The 22,115-nt window shown below is 43.8% G+C and overlaps 1 protein-coding gene across 1 annotated transcript; it reads right to left on the minus strand.

Moving 5' to 3' along the window:
* Positions 1–243: 243 nt before the first annotated feature.
* Positions 244–21,523, minus strand: TAF5L (TATA-box binding protein associated factor 5 like). Its single transcript, XM_059833486.1, has 5 exons — positions 21,507–21,523; positions 16,469–16,613; positions 11,406–11,510; positions 7,831–8,555; positions 244–2,159 (listed from the first exon to the last, which is right to left on the minus strand). Exons 2-5 carry the CDS (start codon positions 16,608–16,610, stop codon positions 1,362–1,364), a joined length of 1,770 nt encoding a protein of 589 aa, XP_059689469.1. The 5' UTR covers positions 16,611–16,613; positions 21,507–21,523; the 3' UTR covers positions 244–1,361.
* Between the last annotated feature and the right edge of the window lie 592 nt (positions 21,524–22,115).

Below are 22,115 nucleotides of genomic sequence, written 5' to 3' on the forward strand. Positions count from 1 at the left end.
AGGGGGATATCAAAACAGCACACACCAAGTGAGCGAGACCACCAGATTCAGCTTCCAAGTGCCAAGTGGGCTCTGACTCAAGCAGTGTAGGAGAAGTATGCTCCTGCCCTCTCCTTCCCATGCAAGTCACAGCCAGTTTCCCAGAAAGGGACCAAACCATTTTTATTTTTTATTTTTAAACTAAATGCTTTTAATAGAAAACAAAATACAAAATAACTCTTTCCAGAAAGCAGAAATATTTAATCTCTCCAAATGACAAACTAGAACGTGCTTTTCCGCAGATCCTTGTTGTAAATGCTGATGATTTATCTCACAAAGTGTTCATGAAACTGATATTGCAACATTTTGAGAAAAATCCAACACTGGCAGAGTTGCCTCTGTGTATGCACAATAATTTAGTAATACTATTTTCTCCCGTGTCACTTTGTGTGTCTCTCTCTCCCCGTCCCCCTCTCCCTAGACTGCCAACTTCCATTTACGGAAATATTTCTGTGAGGTGCAGTGGTGGATTGACATGCCCCATTTCCATTAGGAGTCCAAACTTAGCCGCTTCAGTTCTATCGTGCCCTCCCTCCAGACAAGGCAAGTTTTTTATTACCCTTAAAGCCACTGCTCTACCCCACTGTCCTCCCATCCTCAAAACACAGTGCAACCAGATTCAGAAAGATTCCTAATTAATGGAACATAAATACAAAAATCACAGCTAGTACCAGGAACCAAACCCAAATAACAATGCAGAGATGGGCCCCAACTGAGGTCAGATTTCCATCCCCTTACTAAAAAGATGATATTTTCTACTTGGCTAGTCCAAAATATTCCAGAAGTGCTATAGGGAGCTGTAATATTTAGGACCACTATCACTGTAGAAAATACATAATGTTCTTTTAATATAAGGGTCTTAAAATGCTGGTCCTCTGCAATACCAGGAAAACAAAAGCAAAACAAAACAAAAAACACTGGGCCAGTAGTTCTCCACACACTCAAGCCTCAGTTAACAGTAGGTAAGATGTGCCCATCAGTCAATGCAGGATATTTAAGTGCAGGTCAGCAGCTTATCTGATTGGCAGTTTCACTTGTTTGGACCAGGCTTTTGGTTTCCCCAAGCTACTGGATTTCCTCCCCTTTTCCCCATCCCTACAAGTACAAGATTAGAATGTATATGTATTTTCATCACTCCTCCTTTTTTCCTTATTCCATTCAACAGCATAGGCCTTTGTGGGCAAGACATTTTAAAGCATTTGCATCGCTCTGAACATGCCTTTCAAGGGGGCAGAGGAAAAGTGTTTCACAGTCAGTAATCTCAGCTTGCAATGGACTCTGGCATTCAATACACCCACCCACTTCCCTAAGAAAAAAAAAAATTAATGTTCCTGATTTTCTTGTGCAATTCCAGTCACTAGAAGAAGATTACAGGCCATAAACTGTACGCTCAGTACATTATTCATTTGTCCGGTATATACACCAACCAGTTCACTGGAAGACCCATCTGCAGGGGCGTTGCAGTAAGTGTTCCGAATGTCCCAGACCCGGACTGAATTGTCCATCGATGCCGAAGCAATTAAACTACTGTCAGGGCTAAAAGTAAGGCTGGTTATGTTGTCTGTGTGCCCCCTCAGTTCTTTGTAAAGAGTTCCTGATGCCAAGTCCCACAGCTTTAGCCGCTGGTCTTCACCTGCCGATGCCAGGTACTTACCATTGGGAGAAAACGCAAGCGCTAGCACGGGGCCACGGTGCCCGGTGAAAAGACGCACCGAGTTGCCTTGCTGAGTGCTCCATAAGCGCACAGTTTTGTCCGTGGAGCCCGTCGCTAAGTAGTTGGAATTGGGGTGAAACTTGACACAGTCTACATCCGCCAAATGGCCTGCATATATTCGCAGCGGGTACGTCCGATCAAATGACCAGAGCCTTGCAGTGCGATCATGGGAACCACTGGCAAAATACAGGCTGCAGGGGCTAATATCCAAATCCCAGACAGGATAGGCATGTCCTTGGTACAACACAGTGTTTGTAAAACTTCCGAGGTCCCAGTATCTGATGGACATGTCCTCAGAACAAGATAAGAGTCCTGAACTGTCTGAAAGGAACCTCGTGCTATACACAGGTCCACAGTGTCCTCTCAGGATCTTCATTTCTGTGCCTGTGCTGTCGTCCTCTTCCTCCTGGTTGGGGAGGAGAAAAAGAAACAAGAAAGGAAAGCATGTTTATCTGTTCGACAAATACAGGAACCACCATGAGGAAAACAGGCGGGTGTTAATACAGAAGAAGTTATTTTAGACATGGCACATTTTGTGTAACTCCGAGACGCAAACACTGCTAGCGCATTTGCTACATCTAAGTTAATGCTGAAATATGTGGGGAGATAAGACTTTATGTAAACGTTTTATCTTAATTTTGGGTAGCCTCATGCTCACTCCAGAAGGCACCTTAACCTGGGACCGTGCACAAATAGGGAAAAAAAAAAAGAGAAGTATTTGATGAGATTTTTCCACTTGCTAAAAACATATGCTTATTCCCTATCTGCTCTCTACTAAACTTTTGGCTAAGATGTTGAAACAGATCTTGGCATCTGCTCTTTGGTGTGGTCATTATTGGAAGTGAATCTCACAGTAGAGAAAAAGAAACACAGATGTCTTTAACAAAAGGCAGGAGATGGAAAGACAAAGCATATTTGACAAGCTGTCTGCTGGACATTCCTTCTTAGTCCCACTTGTCAATAGAAACCCAGTAAGGCCATAATATCTATTAATACATGCAAGATCCATCCAGATGCTTTCACATCCTCACCCTTCAAGAACAGCAAATGTATGCAGCTTATTTAGGTCAAAGGATCTATTCTGGGGTAGGAGAAGATGAATAATCACAAAAAGGATGGCACGGGAAACCTTTTTAACCTGTAATTCTCCAATTCAAGTACCAGGGCAGATAGTCAACAAGTAAAGGCTTTCATGTTTAAAGACTGTTCAGTAAGCTGTGCTAAAGGAATCTCCCAATGGAGGGTAAGAGTCTTTGAGAGCCTACTCAGGTAGCATCTCTTGACAATCAAAGGCTATAGACTGCACATTTTTCAACAAATCTCAACTCAAGACAGTGTCCTTGCCCAACAAGCCGGGGTCTCACTGACAGAGTGCGAGATAACCACGGCTTGGGGTACACCTGTGTAGTAGCTTGAGACCACCCCTCCTCAGGGCTGTCAGGCAGATACTTTTCCAGTACTGAACCAGTAACACTCATCCATGGACAACCTCTGCATATCAAATTCAACACAACGCCCTTTTGTTTGTGAGCAGCCCCTTTAACTTTTATCATCACAAGCTGGCTCGTTTCCTGCCGAAGAAGCACTTCCTGCCCCGAGAGGAAACCCAACTCCCCAGGGATGCTGGACTGCTGACGACCAGCAGAAGTTGGTGCATTGTGAGCAGCTCTCTTGGCTGACACAACATCTTCCATCCCTCTGACCTCAGGACACACACACAGTTTTGCTTCAGGCTTAGCAATAGTCCTGAAAGCCTTTCTCATCCAGTGGTTTCAAATCTCATGTCAGAGGTGAGCAAACTCTGACTTAGCTAGCTCGCTACCTTTCTCCATCTCAACTGCATGTTTAGTGGTAGGCAGCAAGCCATCTTTAGCAATGCTAATTCTCTTCAGAGTAGTCAGTGCCCATGGGAGTTTTATGATGTGGCTGGGAGCCAACTTCATCTCTACTATGGAGGTGAGGCAGAGAGAAATTGCAGGCTCTAGCACGCAAAGCCCTATTCTTATTCAAATTGCTTTTTCTACCTCAGATAGAGCATTGCTTGCTGGAATCCACAGCATCTCTAGGCTACGTTACCACATTAAAGGAGAGAGGCTGATACCTGCAGCATTTTATACTATTTAATTATTACCATAAGATTCCTGACAAGTTACCAGTGGAAGCCCATTCAAGTTACCTGTATTGCATTATAGCTTTGTAGATTCTGCAAGTCCAGGTACTTAATTTTATGCCTTCAAATTCACGGAGGGCTACTTGGGCTGTCTGCAAGCACATATTCCTTTTCTTTACAAGCACCTACTCTTCTTCTCCTGTATTACAGTAGCAACTTATTTGAAAATGCCTGCTGAAGCATTCAAAACCACACTCCTATATGGTCACAAGTAGCAAATCTTATCTTTTACTTCTGTTTGACACCCACTCAGCATAACAACTGCACACTGCTGTTATAGCTCACTGAAAACTGTAAACCTATAATGCTTCCGAGTTGCTAAATTTTTCTGTTTCCTCCCTATCCAAGTCAGTCTGCTGACCAGATTAACAAAGCAGCTGGAAGTGCAGCCACTACATTACTGCCTTGCAGAACCAAGCTTCGTTTCTTTGTCAGATCAAGCACACTCTTCCTTACGTTCCACAGGTACTACCACATAGGTGAGCATTTACAGCAGCTATAGAAAGGTTGCAACCAGTGTTATAAATCAGCAGGGAGGCAGGGAATCCCTCTTCATAATGTTTTTTCAGGATTCCAGTTTCACACACTGAATATGTTTCATGGATATAACATACCACTGGGCACTACTGTGATATCCATTAGCTCCTTCTGAAATGGTTGCTGCTGCAGGTTAGCACGAACTATTTGTATTGCCTTGGAATGGGCAAGAAATTAAGTTATATAAGCCTATTTTAATCAATGACCTACACACACACACAAAAAGCTACCTTTTATTATTTGTACTATCCATTTTGAAAAGAAGAACTATCAAAACAGATTTTAAGTAATAGGATAGAACTGGAAAACCTATCAACACTACTAAAATGAGCTAAAAAGAAAAAATTACTTTCAACAGTGAACAGGAAATCTTCCTGAGCAAGTACAAGACTCCTCAAAATTGTATTATTAAGAAACTGAAAAGAATAAAAATATTGTCATGTTTTGTTACACAGGACACCTTCCAAATGATACACCTATGGACAGACTGCCCAACTCCTCAGCTATTGCTTAAATCAGTAATGGATTTTGCATGACAGTCATCTGGACCCAGAAAAATTTACTGCCGATGCATTTAACCTTGTGAGTAGCAAACATTATCTAGCTGACAAAAACTACCTTGATCTTCCACAGAGCATAAACCTCAAGGGAATGAGTGAGCCTCAAAAAGCAACAATAACCTCAAAAAGACCATCTCACCCCTCTCCTCCTTTATTTCCCTATCACCGCTCTCCTCCTCTTGTTTTTTTTTCTAACTAGTAACAGGTTTTCCTGGCTGTCATCATCTCTCTCATCCTGCACTGCTCTTAAGATGTCAAAAGGGAAGATCTCTTAACTGCCTACCGTAGGCATCTCCTAGTAGGGAAAGTGAGGGAGTAGATACCATGGCTCTCTTTGCAGGACATTTCTTACTGCTTCTTCCAGAATTCCCTCCCATCTGCCATCCACCGAGATTTCAGCATCATCCCTGTTCACCACCACTTGAAGGACCACTGTCACTCAAAAGCAGAATCTTAGAAGCAGAGCTGAATGGGGTCAAGTCTTAGTCTTCACAGAATTTAAAGGCTGCTACTCTTGCGGCTTGGAACAGAGTATTATTTTCTGTCGTTGATTTATGTAGTACCAGCAATGAGCATGGCAAAATTGTAAAGAGACAAAAAATAGGTCCATTTGCCCAGCTGCAAAACTGCATTTTTATACTAGGCCTTAAGTAAGAGAGACTATGAAGTGGCATTTGTGAGATGCCACTATAAAGAAAATAGAATTACTTTATCCCAAAATAGTAAGCCTCTCCTATTTCCAAGAAGCAAGACAAAACTGGTGAAGTGCACTGGGACATCACACTGAGCAAAATTCACTAAAACTACACCTAGTAGAAGACTTTGACCTTACTGACACAAAAGCTTTACATAGACTAGGAAAAAACATTGTTCTCCAACACTTTTGGCAAGTCTCAACCTCATTTTTATAGATATATACTAAAAGAGTTAATAAACCCAATAGTCTAATTGTAATGCCACCCTGAACAAGATCAACTGAAACTCACAGTTTTAGACTTCTATATCTTCATAAACAGAAGAATCTATTTGCTTGCAGCAAATCAGAAACCAAGCTAAAGATTAATTATTTCAGACACTACTATTTAAATATAGTATCCAAAGCTAATTACACAATACAGAAACCACCCAAAACAAAATGAAGAAACCTTTCAAAACCCAGCCAAGTTTAACATCCTCACAAGTTATTCTATAGAACTCACTGAAGTAATGTCGAAGTACATTCAGAATTTTTGTTCTTTGTCAAAGTTTTTGTCAGATGTATCACTGTGAATTGCTGCTGATCATACTGCAGTGACAGTCTGAAACACAGCCCCTGTTCACACTGAGCTGCATTACTGATGACTGCAGCCCAGTCAGGGTGGTCTTGTTTGGTCTGTCTTGGTATCTGTGGCTTCCACTCCTGTGGCACCCACGTGGGTGCTGGTCTGTTCCCACCTGTGACACCGCGGGTATCTGTGTATTTTCACTGAGGGCTCCCAGATACTGTAATTTATTTCCTTTGTACGCTGTAGGCTTTCATTTGCATATGGGACATATGTGTGTTCAGAGTGGTATCCCCCCCTTAACTTCGAACTCCTGGTCAGGTCACTATTTGTTTTGTCAGTAGTGAAGTTATTCAGGGCAATGATGAATTTGATCTGTGCTGGTCTTTGACCAGCTTTTGGTTTTAGACTTGTGCATAAATACTGCAGGATACACAAAATACTAAATAGCCAATGAGAGCCATTTGTATTCAAGCTTCCGTAGCCATTTCATAATACATGTATGATATGCAAGTACGTGCCTGCATGCCAAAAAAAGTTAATACACACTTGGGATAACCTGGCAATATCTCACTTTTCTATAGTCTGGAGCCAAAAGAGGTGACCTGCTGATTTACCAGAGAAATTCTCCTCTGTTACAGGTTATTGACATTTGGTTTCTGTGACAGGCAATACAAAGAGTCACGTGTCCTACAAACTCTCGCAGCTTATAATGAAAACAAGTCCATAGCTCCATCTTGGGCTAGTCTGACCCACTTACCTGCTCACTCTGCAGAAAGGGTTAACCTGGAAAGCGGTGAGCATGCCTCTGTGCTATCTCACCTGGATGCCTGCCTCTAGTTCTCAAGCTGACTAACTAACAAAGCAATCCCTAACCATAGATGCCTTCGTACAGCAAGCTCTCTGCACCCTTCCAAAATAAACAGAACCCTGCCACTAGGTATTTTTTATGAGAAGAAGAAAAAACAGTGGAAAAAAGGATGTTTCTCCTGCTAAACGCTCAGCACAAGAACAAATGAGGCTTTTTTTTCCTCCTTCAAGAGGGGAATGATTAAACAAAGGAAGAGTCACAACTTCTGATATCTAAGCAGATATAAGATGCTACATGGGCAGCTGTGGCTAAAGGGGAGGAAGGGCGTGACTAGAAGGCAAAAAAAAAAAAAAGAGTAAATTAGAAGATGCTATCTAGCCTGGCATGTTTCCCATCCATAAGGCTCCATGCTCCTCAGGGAAGGGAGCTTCTCTACTCACCTGTCCTTACTGGGCTGCCTGTCTACTGTCATCTGTTCAAGGACAGCTGGAGGAGGGAGATCAGCACCTATGACTAACAAACTATGACCTGAGCACAAACTCATTGCTCCTCAGTGCGGCATTTACAACCACTGTAGGAAAGAACAAGGACAAGAACAGGCTATAAAACTTGTGCGTCAAGGCAGACAGGTTGTGGAACAGCCTCACAGTCCCCTAAGACATTACTAGATACTCCGCAATGCATGCCCAAAATACCTCAGCAGAAAGGGTGGGGGGGGAAAAAAAGAGTATCCAGACCTCCTCATCCAGGATGTCACAAGCCAGGCGGATGCGGGACACATCAACGAGGTGAGGCTCAGATTTTAACTTCCTGGAACGGAGGCTCCACAGCTTCACACATGAATTATCGAACCCAGCAGCAAGCAGCTTGCTATTTGGTGAAATCTCTGCAGTGTTCAGCAACTGCTCCGTGTTATAGAAGGCATAGAAACAGATGGTTGTTAAGGAAGGGGGCCCGTCCTTGACACGTTTAATGCTGTCCTGCAGTAAATCCAACGCCGCCTCATTCTGCAGAATGGAAGCCGGCACCTCGCTGGGTTCCAGGCCGTTGCTCTCGTTGCGCGAGGAGCTCCCACCGGAGTAGAGCTGGTAGTCAGTCCTCTTGGCGGGCTGCACATCCAGGTGAATGTGCAAGGTCAGGACTTTGCACAGGGCGTTGTTGTTGTCACTTTGGAGGTAGCGAAGAAGGTAGTTGTAGCTGTCCTCTTGAAGGCGGATGACGTACTTGTTGTCCAGAAAAGCCCGGAGCTTCAAGTTGGACAGGATATCTTGAATAGTCATGGTAGTCTGCAACTGCTCAATGATATCCTTCTGGCTGGCGTTCTGCAAGAACATGCCATGGAAGCGGCTGTAAAAACTGTCCACTGTGCTTTTTAGGCCATTCTGGACCATGTTCAGATGGAGGTAGACGAAGAGGGGATACAGAAGAGGCATCACTTCATGGCTGTGCTGAGAATCTGAATCTATATAAAAAACAGCAACAAACTTTGAATGATTTCTCAATCCACTTTCTACTGGGAATAAAACAGCGAGGACAATTACTGCAAGAAGCCTTGACAGTGGTATCAGAGAGCAAGCAAGAGGAGACTTCTGTTGGCACACCTAAGTGAACCTCTTCTGTCACCTAAAGGGGATACACAGTACCTATTAAAGATCCGAAGAGAGATTTTTCAACTCAGTGAGGTATGCTGTCAGAACAAAATGCAAAGATTTCAAAACCCTTTTTAGGTGTGGGCCAGCTATTAAAATACCTCAAACTACAAGACAGCTGAATTTTTCCCCTATGTATTTAGAAAGAAAAAATATGCCTTCTGTTTATTGCAATAAACGGACTTTGAAATTTACTCATTATATTTAAAATAGTATTTAATGTGTTTAAGTCAAAATTATTTACCTAGCTTGTGCGAGCCTGAACTTTGGTGGCTTTTTTTTCCTCTTAGCTTCAATAAAACTTGCATGTGGTGCTTCAGATGGAACTGATTTGTCTCCGGGGGAGAGGAAGCTACAGTTTCCAAAATGTACTGCAATATGCTCTGCTCTTGTTTTATTTCTGTGCCTGCTCATGTGGATGCTTTCTCTCTCTCTCCCCCCCTCTCTCTGCCAAGGCAAATCCCAGCAGTAATTCCTAGTACACAGTGTAACAAACTCCCGATTAGGCTGTGCTGTACCTTGCAGAGACAAATCTGTGCAACAGCTCCACCCCTCCTTCACCAGCTTCTTGGGGCCATTCCCCTCCCACATTCAGCAGGCTGCAGCAAGCTGTAAGGAGCGGAGCACTGCCACAGAACACTATGGCAGCATACAAGGCCACAACAGTGAGTTACCGGAAGACCAAATGGTCCCAGTTACTGGAACAAAATAGGCATTGCTGATCCTCAAACAGAACTGCTGGTCTTCAAACAGCATTGCTTCTTTCCAACTTGTTCTTCCCTCCTGCTACTCACCAATGCATATACTTTTTTTCCCTTTCCATTAGGTTATTTTTCCTCTCCTATTGAGCACTCTTCCAGACTTTCTCTGGTCCATACTGTGTCTCTCTCCCATTTCTGTATGAGTAACTACAGAGTGTGTGTGTGGTATGCAGTGAATACATATGTATTTGCACACTTAGGCATCATTCTCCTTTCTATCCCACTGAAACTGGGCCAAAGCCAGTGAAACCAGTGGTCTGTATGTAGTAAAAGCTCTAAGCAGCCAGCAGGTGCTCTTTTCTCTGCAAGTGCTCTAGCCCAGAAATGCAACAAGGGGAAGGACCTCACGCTGCAGCAGGGGAAAAAGGGAAGAGATGGGAAGCTGGCAGAAACAGGAATGAAGAAAATGTTCCCCAGGAACATATGAAGAGAGGTTACGGGAGCAGCCTGGAGAAGAGTAACGGGGTATTCAACTACTGCCTTCAGCATCCAGTGGGACATTATAGAGGAAAAGGAGCCAACCTTTTCTCAGAGGAGCTCAGTGAAAGGACAACAGGCAAGCTGCTGCAAGGGAAATTCTCACCAAATCGCTCAGCCTTGCAGCTGGAGCCCAGAAGTGCAGAGCAATCTCCACACTTTTTGATTTTCAAAACCTGGCTGGACAAGGCCCTGAGCAACCTGATCAAACTCCAGTCTTGCCCTGCTTTGAGCAGCTGGGTGAACTAGAGTCCTCTAGAGTAATTCTTAAATTATTCAGTGGTCCCAGTCCTCTGCCCACCCCTCAGTGCCCCTGGGGGCAGGCATCACAGAAATGGCAAGTGTCCTGCTGTGCCTTGTGCCTGGCTGGCAAGTTACTCCCTTGCAGAAACAGGAGCAGTTCACGTGTGTAAGAAGTCAAAACTGAACAAGAGGGACAAAAAAGATGAAAGCAGTCAACCTGAACACCAAAACCATGCCTAGCACTTCCCCAAGCAGTATTTAAGCCACTGAACAGAGCTTAACCCACTGAACAGATCATACTTCTCAAATATCTATTAAACCATAAGGATTTACCTCCAATACTGAAGTGCAATGGTGTTGAACTGCTCTAGGTGGCAAGGCTAAGATTCACTATTTTCTGCCTCTGCCTTCCTGACTGCCTCCTTCCCCTTCCCTTCAACAACTATCAGGAATATTAATCCTAGTGTTACGCACACGGGGACCAAACCCCTACACTGGACAAATGCAGATGTGCCCAAAGGTGGGAGGAGTGGCAACCTCACTTTCCTTGGTACTGTTCTCTAAAAATCCCACCTGCTTTCTTCTTCCCACATTTGGGACTTATAGTAGAAATAAGGACATTCCCCGTAGTACCTTTCTTTTTAAATTATTAAAAAATTACAAAAAAAGAGAAAAATCATGATTGTCTTCTGCATCACACTACAGAATGAGAATTTTTTTACTTCCTGTCATATACCTCCAGTCTCAAAACCAGTACAGATAAATTTAAGGGAACAAATTCTCCCTTAGAAGTCTAAATAACAATAACAATAATAATCCAATTATGAATAAAATTAAAATGCCTAAACTAGGAGACAGCAGAGAACTACACTCATTTCTATGTTACCTGCCTTTCAGATAAAACACTCTAATCTTCCTTCTTGTCCTGTATATGTATGCTGTTGTCTAGAAGATCTACAAAGGCCAAATGCTTGAAAGGACAGTCAGCCATCTACAAAAGCCAAAGGTACTCAGCACTCAGACAACAACAACTTAAATATTTCTAATTGTAGTAACTGAAATCTCAAAACTAGAAATCAAAAGATTGTTAGAGACATGATTTTAGATTTTATTATATTGTCCTTTACTATTGAAATGACAAAAAGTCAACTACTTTCCTCTTCCTTGCTTGCTGGTATTTACCTGTGAGAAAATTGCGTAATCGTCCAAATTGTACTTCATATTGCTGTGGCTCTGCCAGGCAGGGAGCTGCAGACACAACGTTGGCACAACCAGATTCAGATTGAACTGTGAAATAACATAAGTAAAATTAAATAAGGATTTAAGGAGTTTTGCATGTGTGTTTAGAAACAAAGCTTCTCATAAAATCCAAGGTAATGCAACCTGAAAGATGACATTTCATCTTTCAAACTGTCCAGGGATGACACAGTCATTTAGAAACATCTAAACATGGCATTAACAATCTAGACAGATCATGAATGAGAGAGTATACTGAAAGCTTAAAAAAAACCCCTAAAAATCTCAGCAACTCGCTTGCTCCCCCCAGAATATATTTTCAGGTTTTCAAATACAACCTTAAGTTTGCAAGAAATTTGAAGTAACACCGTCACAGATTCTTTAAAAATTTTACCTGATACCCAGTGGTTTTACTACTTTGCACTCAGAAAAGATGAAGAAAGCAATCCACAACTTTCTCCAAAACAAAGTTTCTTTTTCAGTGGGACCCACCAAACATTGTGGACAGAAGGTCTGCAGCGACACTACCTCAGAGTCTCAAATTCCTTGTCCCAGTCATTATCACTTACAACAAATGATAATCATTATCTTTACTAGTCTCCTGGAGGCGGTGGTGAAAACACTGAATCTCTAAGCAAACACTTAGTAGTTTTTAATCAAAATGTGTCCTCCTCCCTCAAGAATTTAGGTTAAAGGACAGTTGGTATCTGACCACAAACCCAGTTGTTGCAGTCTCCTGAAATGGTGTTAAACTGATTTTCAGAACCAGTATCAACTCTGGTAAAAGTGGTTCTGAACTATTTAGAAAGGGAATTGGCTTCTCCTTCTCTGGCACCAAACCTTTGCTCTTCTGCTAACCTCTCGGAATCCGACAGGGACTTTGTGCAAGTTTACAGACACCCACCAACACACTCCAAGAATACACAAATACCAATGATTAGAAACACAAGTTACAAAATTATAACTAATATGTTTATTAATCTGCTCTTCTAAGAAGAGCACGAAAGGGCAAAGAGTTTCACTGTTCTCCTTTCCTCATATTTTTTTCCAATTCATAACTATTTTCCCCTCCACAAAACCTATTTTCATTACTCTCACTTTCAACTCCTTCAACTTCTTTCAGTCTCCCCTGCCCCCCACCGCTTTCCATCGTCTCTCTTTGCTTTCCTACTCCCGATTGATCGCTTTTTGTTCTAGCATTTGGCTCACGCACAGAGGCACTACTGACAGCCCTGGAAGTCTATAAACAACATCATCAAATGTTCACATGCTAAAGAGAGATAGGCCAGCCTCCAGCTCATCTCAATGCTTCTAATTAGAAAGAGATCAGCACATGGTATACAGGCAGCCTGTCGCTATTTTCCCCCTCTCTCTCTCTGGTAAGACTCAGGTCTATCCTCCTGGAGCTTATGGAAATACAGGAGGTATGTTTACCAACTCTCCAGGGCAAGCTGAATTCACATTTGGAAACAGAGTGCTGAGCTGTGCTTATCATCCCCTCATGGGAAAAAACAAATACAGATTCCAGCACCAATACCCTATCTTCTCTCAAATCAGTTTAGAAATAAACAGATATAACCTGTTGAAAGGTACAGATACACTGTGCTTTCTACAGCCCGGCTGCTTCAGAAGCTCAAAGGTGGTAAGAACTCCAGGCTCGCATACTGGTATTACTTAACAGCTAAAGTAAAAAACTCTGCTATTCAGACTTAAAATTTAATATAATCGATATTCAGCATGTAAAAGTAAACTGCATGCACACACATGCAGTAACTCAAAAATGCTTAGTGACAGTTTTCAATGTCACCCATACTACTCATTGTAAAAGCAAAGAAAAACAGAAATAGGACAGTCTGTCTTTTATGCTGTGTCACAGGGTTACATACAAGGGTCAACTATACACAGAGTTTTGGTGGCCTCATTGCAGCTGGAAGGGGAATGACTTGTCACCTTGCTTGTGCCATGCAAGCACAACTTACTGTCCTTGGCTTTATGAAGCGCTCCCTCCATGCCACCTATTCAACCTTCTCTGCATAAGCAACTTAATTCCAAAATTAAGATGTATTTCATGCTTCAGAAAGAGGAACATCATCTTTGGCTACCTATCCTGGAACAGTCTGACTGGGCAATCATTATGCCCTACTCTTTCAGTAATGATGCTAGAGCTTGTTCCCATCAAGCAGATGGTAAACAAACCCTACATACCAGACAGTTATAACAAGTTCAAATTCTAATTCTTTTCCTTCCCAAAACTTCACACCAACCAGAACTGCAAAAATGATCAAGAGGTCAACTGATTCCAAAGTTGAGCTTTGGAACTGACTTCAGAGTAAACTTTCAGGCATATTTTTCTCCTGGTGGAAAGAGAACACTGGCCATACCCTTCTCATAGAGTAATAAATCTACCATAGTTTCTTTTCCACCTTCCCCAGTGGTTGTAAGAACATCTATTGGAAACATCCACTCCTTGACTTCACTTCCAGTAACTGCAGCCAGCTATGTGACCTGATAGCAAATTCAAAGGAACTCGCTCCTAACTCAGGGATATGGACAGCACCCTCCTGGTCTTGTGTGTTGGCTATGAGCAGCATCAGTTCCAGCTAACAAATGCAGGGCTACTGTAAACACTGTTTAACAGCAACTGATTCCTCTTTTACATGAGTGTGATGATGTATAATTTTACATGATTTCAGAAATTCCTATGTGTTGATAGTATACCATGGGCAGTATACCATATGAGAGGAACCTGTTCCTTAGCTACTCATTCTGTCCTCAAATATTCTCCTAGTTTTCTACAGAAATACAGGATAGTCATGAGGAACCTCTGTGCTGTATTTTACTGCAGTTGTGATTGGACAGGGTGCTAGATAATCTCATCTGGGCTCCCTTTCCCACAAAAGATTGGACCAGGTGATCTCTCAAGGTCTCTTCCAACCTGGGCTGCTCTATGTTTCTGTGAAAACAGAGCTGTACAGATATAGCAAGTATATGACGGAACGGAGAAGGGTAGAACTGAAGTGACTCTGGAAGAAGACAAAAAGAAATGCTGACGTAAAACTGAGAAACAAAACTATTTAAAACCAAAAACAGAGGACACTTTTCACCATGAAAGAAGAAATCAGTGAATTGAAGACAGAAGTAAGCAACTCTCCCATTCATACAGGTTGGTTAGTTTAAAAGTCAAACAAAAGAAAAGAGCTGAACAGAAAAAGCAAGGTGAGTTTTGTTAAGGAACAAGCAAAAACATCTTCAGAAAAAAATATTTGATCACTTTCACCAAAATAAAACAATGCGTGCTTTAGAATCTGATCAGTTTTTATCCAATGTGCAAAACTAAGATGACTGCAGCAGAAAGTATTTTCAGTCTCTATTATCAGAATAAGTACAAGCTGGGTTTTTCTTTTTTGACAGTCATTCATGGAACTGCAGCATACTCAGTGGCAGCTTACTATGAGCATGTTTGACAAGAAGAGGTAGTAAGCAGCTGAATACATGAGAAAAGACCATTTTCAGTTCTAATGAAAACTCATGACTAAGTTCTGAATCACCAGCAACAAAACCCTTGCACTGGCAAGAGAATACAGACTAATAAGAAGAAATTTAGTAATAACATTTGGTGGAAGATTAGTAAAAAGACAAAACCCAATCACACACTCATTCACACTCTTTACTGAAATGTTTTTTTTTCTGCATGATGCCATATGCGAATGCAAGGGTTTGCAATCCAATTAATCTCTCTTACTTCAGATACTCTTGCATCCTCCTGGTATGGACTGGTCCTAAGTTCTAACCCCATTTCAACACTAACCTTTCTACCGACCGCTCCCATAAAATCTCCCATCAAAAACAATTCAGCATTTTACTTTGGTTATGTTCCCTCCCCATCTGCCCCAGTATTATTTCAGGGAGTTGCAACAAACTTCCGATAGTTACTCTGAAAACAGCAAGGAAATGAACAGTACTAAGACGACACAAGTCACTTCTAATAACAAAATATTACCCAATTTCCTTCAGGCCCCTGAGAGAGTCAGCCTGGACATTTACCCACAAGTCACTCATCTTTGGATTCTAACTATGGCAAAATAATCTAGAGGTGGAAAGAGCTATTTTGGCATCCAACCTTATCTAGCTACAAGCACAGAGTTATACAGCAACTAATGTTTTGTCAAATCAAGTTGTATCACAAGCAACTAAGCTCTCCACCACTTTTAGCCTGGGATACTGTCACAATCTAAGCAGTTTCATTATCAGAAAACATTTCCCCCTTGCATTTTCACCCAAAGGTCAGCCCAGTATTTTCTATTACTTTCACAAGTAAATTTAATCTTTAACCTCCACGTTGCTTGCATCCTTTCAATATTTGTACATGCTCAAGCAGTAGAGTAGTTTGTTATAACAGAAATAATAATTACAATGAAGACTGTCGCAGAAAGGATTTGAAAAGCATCTAGTGTAGCAAGATTCAGAAGTCTTTCAGAAAGAGGAGAAAGGGCATGCAGGGAAATAAACTGTCTCATCCACTGAAAGGGTGGTTTTTTCAAGTGACAGAGTGGAGCTTTCACAACTAAAAAGCTGACTAGGCCAGAGAAAGAAACAGCCTGTATAAACTTCCATTTCACGTGATATAGCTCTCCTGGAGTACAAAGGTACAACAGATTTTCCTGTTTCTACTTAATTCCTCATATAGGTTCTTCTCAGATCTATCCCAAAGCACCACTACTCACCAGACTTCACGTTCTTTGGGATACAACACACGCATTTTCCACTACCATGACCTGGTATTTCAGCCTGCTGATTCACTGACCATGAATGTCACCTTGTTACACTTACATCCACATTTTCATTCTTCAGAAGTTCATAACTCACACCAACTTCACACTGAGAAATTTCTTTATTTCAAAAGGAGAGCTGTCCATATGTGCAGACAAATTCACGTAGTTACCAATACACATACTCACACTTGTCACAGCTCTGCCAAGAAGCATGCATGGAAAATATGATAGGATTACCTGTGAGATTAGCTGCCATCTCTTCAGCAGTCTGACACAGCCTCAGCCCTTGTTTTAGGGGACCTTCTGAGTCCACATACTGACGGCGCTTGAGGTAGCAGGACACTGCCATCTGAATCTGTTCTGTGCGTACGCGTTTCATGACCTCAAAAGAAAAGAAAGAGATGATGGGGCTTTTACTGTGTAGGCATACGCTAAGACTGATAGAGAACAAAAGGTACAGTATTTTCATTGCTGAAGTCAAACAACTTCACTACTGAAGTATGAAACAAAACCTTTAGGCAGGTGCCTCTCAGTACTCAGGCGTAACTAGACACTTTGAATCAGATCCATGAAGATATTTTGCTGCCTAATTCTACTAATTTCACTGAGGAATCCAAAATACTTTTGAGGATTCTGGACTAAAACTGCAGTGATGAGCTGAAATATTTGATTTTGTTAAAAATTAACTCATAAAAAGAGAACGTTTCTCCTCCTTGCTTTTTTACAGTAGCAGTTTGGGTATTCTTCAGTCATTTTCTGGTTCCTCTACTTGACCAACCAACAAAATGATACCAGAAGAGTCGAGGGAATGAGAAATGAAGATACAGGAAGGAAATTTCAGAATCATAATGCTTTAAATAGCACACCTGTTTGGATAGTCCAAGAAGCAATAGCTTATCGCCTGAACTTAAAGGTTTGAGCCAGGCTTCTGGCACTTCAGTCAGGTAAGTCCCCAGAAAAAAACCTAGGGAAATTAAAAGCAGAGCCTTCTGCCTTTTTTGCCTGCTCCCATCTATCTAGACTTCCCTCTTAGAAAAGTTTTTAAAAAATCCTTTGAAGTTTCCTTTATATAGATTTTGAAAGCCATCCTCACAAACGCCACTTGGTAGTATCTCAAAACCAAAAGGAGCCTGATGCTAGCTTTTAGCCTCTGGCTTGTAATAAAAGAACCTCAGTAAGATGAATGCAATAGCTCCCTTGCTGACTGCCACCCATCCTTCACAATAGCCATCAATTTTACACAGATGTTTAGATAACCTAAAAGGCTTTAAATAAAGCGGAACTAAGCAACAGTTTTATTCTACCAGAATAATAAGTACAGGCTGCCCCAAGATAGTTCTACACCTTACAGCCCCACTGCCACAAGACCTGCATACATTTTACAAGTGTACATGCCTTCTGGTTTGAGTAGCTAAACCCAATGAAACACAACTTTTCAAAGAGACAGACAAGGATGCCCATTCCTCTCCCTTGGAAGAGCCATATTTCTAACAAAATGACAGCTTTAAAAATATGACCATAAATGAGTCTTTTCTAATACCCATGCACACTTAGTGCTTATCCCTGCTGCTAGAACAATAAGCCCTCTGTGGAGTTCCAAGCGGATAGGGATGCAAGGTTTCAGGAAAAGTTACTTTAAACAGATATGTGGAATTGCAAACACATATGCTCTGGGGAAAACCTTAAAAATATTTCCATTTCTTCTCACAGGTGAAATATCTGTTGAGGGTGGGGAAGGGGCATCAACAGGTGTGGAGTTTTCAAAGTATTTCCAGATAGACATATTAAAATCATGGGTTTCAACTTTAACTACTCCAAAAGCAAACTTCATCTTCCTTGCAATTAAAGAAATTATATTTGAGACTTACACTGTCTCAACTATAACACTTTTTCTGCTGCACAAAACTGTAGGAAAGACAGAATTCTAATGAAGACCATGAAGAAGGGTGGACACTGGGATGGACCAGCATCTTAGCACCCCCCCCAAAACACACCCTGAACTAAGCTTCAGTGTATTACGTTGCCATTCTGCATTTCAGCGAGCAGCATGGACCCACATACAACTGACTTGCCCAGGTCCACACTAATGCCTCTGCAAGCAGTCTGCCATACAGCTTAGGTTTGGGTAGCAACTTAATTATATCTGAGATGCTTTCATAGATGTTTATTTCAGGTCTAGAAACCATTTTGGAGAGTTTGCATCTAGATTGTTGTATTTGGCTTATAATCCAAAAGAAACTCACTCCCAAAATGTCACAGAACAGATTCAACTAAATGTTTCTGAAGTGGTTTAGTCAGTCAAAATTCTGCAAATCAGCCTCAGGTCTGTGGTTCAATTACAAAGAGAGAGCATCTAGAAATATCCTTGCCCACACTTTTTTGCTTCAGTTACAGGATCAATTTGTGCAAGGTTAGATTTGGTGAGAAAACCCTTATTCATTATGGCACAGCATGCATGTACAGATTAATTCCTCATAAACTCATAATGGATCGGAGAAACCAAAAACTAGTGTGTGAAAGATGCAGAACTCCAGAGGACCCTTTGAAATGACAATGACAAACAAGAGGAGCACTGATATCAGCCTTTTCAAGCTGCTGAATGAGCAGATGACCAACAGAAAAAATGGTAAATTTTAAATTATAGGCAAAAAAAGCAGTAGGTTACCCAGTAGTCTCAAATTCTAATATCAGGATCGGACATTTTAGCAGCAAGAGAGAAGGGCCTAGGAAATGAGCAGTTGCTGGCAGCCGATTCAAGTCCAAGCTTTTTCAGAGCTTTGGGGATAACACGGAAGCCCCAGTTTCTTCAGCCAAGATTAGCACGGTGGTGTTTGCAGCTGCTTTACGCAATCTGTACAGTTTTTTGCTCCCTTCATGTACCTTGTACACTCCTCCCAGCAGTCACAGTAGTGGGTGTTACGAGCAGTATCTCAAGGAGATCTCTTTCCCTACTCCCAGGTGACAGAACAGGAACTACCTTACAGGAAATGCATCTTCACCAAGAAACACCCGTTGGCATCAGACATGCTGTCACCCCTACTTTCATTTCAGGTCTGTTTCTTCATTCACTTTGCCTTTATACTTCACCGTCAGCATTACAAAAAGCAATGTCACAGGAGCAGGGAAAGCGTTCATGAAAAGTGCAAGAAGAGCAAAACCAACACTCTTTCAAATATTCTTTATCAAGCCCTCAAAATTAGAGTATATCACAAAATAAAGACAGCCTGCCAAAATGCCTTTAGCTGGGCTCGAGCTGAGCCAGTTCACAACAGGTCAATGATGCAGAATTTAAAGGCAAAAAAGGACAAGCCTGCCGTTTTAACCTCCAATCAATTTGAAGACTCTAGCTCTCATTACTGAAGATAATCACCACAATATGAAACGAACTGAAAGCATACAGCGTTCCCTGTCCGTGCCTGCAGAAAGCTTGAAACAATTGTTCAAAAGTCCCAGCTGCCTTGTTCTTCTCGAACAGCCAGAGAGAATGATAAATACTAATGCCATTAACTATTTTTACTGATAAGCAAAATACATGAGGAAGGAGAGAAGAAAGATGACATCGGGAGTCCGCACAGCTACAATGCAGCGTCTTCTGCAGTGTCACAAATTGGAGCACAAAAAAAAAAAGGGGTATTAGGTTATTTTTTTTTGAGGAACCAAAAACACTGAAGAAACCCAGAGGAGAGGCTGATCATACAAAACACATTACAAGTTCCTCTTTCCTAGAAAAGCTGGAAAATAGCTGTATACTAAGCATTGGGCCAAGGAAATTAATTTCCTGCCTATGCTACATCTCGGGTACAGGTTTAGACAGATTCCAAGGCCTTCAAATACTACCAGTACAGACAGACAAAAAAGAGCTTGAAAACTAGCATTGGAAACATGGCTTTTAAAGACTCTGCATTCCTGTCCTGATGCTGGGACAGCAGTCTCTTCCTTCCAACAGACTTCGGAAAGACCTGAGAGCATCATAGAAGAACCAAAGACAAGCAATCTTAAACCCCAAAACCAAAAAAGCAACCCATAGAGGCACATTTTGAATACCTTCTACTGAGAACTGTGTCTCAGGCCTCAGTTGTGGACAGAGAAGTACCATCTTTTGTCCCTTACCACTACAGGTGAAATTTGGAGTCTACCAACAATACTAAATCACCTAATTTTTAATTTTATGACATTAAGTTAATCTAAGATTTACAAAGTTCCAGAATAAACAAGATAAGGATAAACTGGTACGAAGATAACTGTGAACCTAGAGCCAAGGGACTTCACACATGCAGCAGCTGCAATTCAGCAAAACAGGTAAGTGAACTCAACAAGTCGACACGGAGACTTGGCGTGGTGGTGGTGCAAAATAGGAAAAGCGCTGCAGATAGCAGGAACTACGGAGAAGGCTTTTGCCTGAGCAGCAACGCTCACGCAAAGAGGCAGAGAGGAAACAGCCGTGATTTTAGAAGAGCCTGTATCCATTTGCATTGGACCTAGATTTGGCTCACTGTCCACGGATCAAGGTTTGCCAATTCCACGATGTTTTTCCCCTCCCCGAAGACAGAGCCGAAGAGCGCACCGCACCCGTTTGATCTCCTCTGGGCTACCTGGGCAGGACACGCCGTACTCCTGCCCGCAACACAACAGCTTAACGCCTTCAGCCTTCGCCACCCAACCCTTCCTCCTCAGAGCGGAGCTACCGGACCAAGCACCGCTCGCCTTTAGGCCCCGCGAACAGCAACCCGGGCCAGCGCCGAGAGTCCTACGAGCCCCTCGCCCGTCCCGAACGCCCCTCGGGCTGCTGCCGCCCGGGCAACGCTCACGGGTGGGAAACTGAAGGGCGCTCGCTGAAGGGACGCGAAAGCGAAAGTCTTCCCCTATCAGAACGAAAAAAAAAGGAAAAAACACAAGGGAAGAGAAAAGGTGCGATAAGCAGCAGCTCATTAAACCCACGCAGTTTTCAAGGAAAAAAGCACATAACGAGAACAGCCCACCCCGCGACCTGCGGGCGCAGGGACGGCGCCCGGCCCGGCCCTCACCCAGGGCTGGCCCCGAGGGCCGCGCCCGTGCCCGAGGGCCCCCCCGGGCTCGCCGGCCTCCCGGGAGCCGCCTGCCGGGCCGGGCCGGGCCGGGCCTGCGGGCCTCCGCCACGAGGCGGCCCGGCGGGACGCCCGGGGCCCGCTCCCGCCGCCGGCCGGTGCCGCTCCCCCCGCGTCCCCCACCCCGGGCCCATGCGGGCCTCGGGCCGCAACCCCGCGCCGGCCCCCGCTCCCCGCTCCCCGCCACTCACTGAGCATCGCAGGCGGCGGCGGCGGGAGGCGGGGGCCGGCGGGGGCCGGCGGGGCCGGGGGGGCGCTGTCACTGCGCCCAGCGGCGCCAGGCGCTGCCGGCGAGCGCGCCGCCGCTGCCGCCTCCCCTGGGTGCCGGTGGTGGTGGCGCTGGCGCGGCCGGTACTGCCCGGGGGCCAGCGGCGGCTTGCGGCGGCCGCTCCATGGCTGGCTGACACACGCCGCGGCGGGCGGGCGGGGGAGCGGGGCTGGGGCCGCCCCGCGCGCAGGCGCCCTCCGGCCGCCAATGGGCGCGAGCTTCCCCCGCACCGCCTCCCGCGATCGGCGATCGGCTGGCGCTGCCTGGCGGGGACAGAGGTCGGCGGGGAGGGCGGGTGGAGCGTGCGGCGTGGGCCCGGCGGGACGGTGAGGGCCGGGCGGTACCGCGGGGGGGGGGAGCGGGATTCCTGCGAGGGGGAAAGGCGAGGGGGACTGGGGGTCAGGGGCCTGGTGGGGGAGAGGTGGGCGCTGGGGAGGACTGGGGAGCCGGGGGTGTGTGGGGCCTGGTGTGCCCCGCTGACGGGGGGGGCGGGCGGGGGGGCGATTAGGCCCTGAGCGGTGGGTGCGCGGCC

The sequence above is a fragment of the Gavia stellata genome, chromosome 2 (genome assembly GCF_030936135.1).
Source record: "Gavia stellata isolate bGavSte3 chromosome 2, bGavSte3.hap2, whole genome shotgun sequence".
Taxonomy (NCBI): domain Eukaryota; kingdom Metazoa; phylum Chordata; class Aves; order Gaviiformes; family Gaviidae; genus Gavia; species Gavia stellata.

Coding starts and splice junctions, on each gene's coding strand:
- TAF5L (XM_059833486.1), bottom strand. CDS start 16,610: ATGAAACGCGTACGCACAGAACAGATTCAGATGGCAGTGTCCTGCTAC. Junction 11,511..16,468: donor GATGGCAGCTAATCTCACAG/GTAATCCTATCA, acceptor GTTATTTCACAG/TTCAATCTGAATCTGGTTGT. Junction 8,556..11,405: donor ATTACGCAATTTTCTCACAG/GTAAATACCAGC, acceptor TTTTTTATATAG/ATTCAGATTCTCAGCACAGC.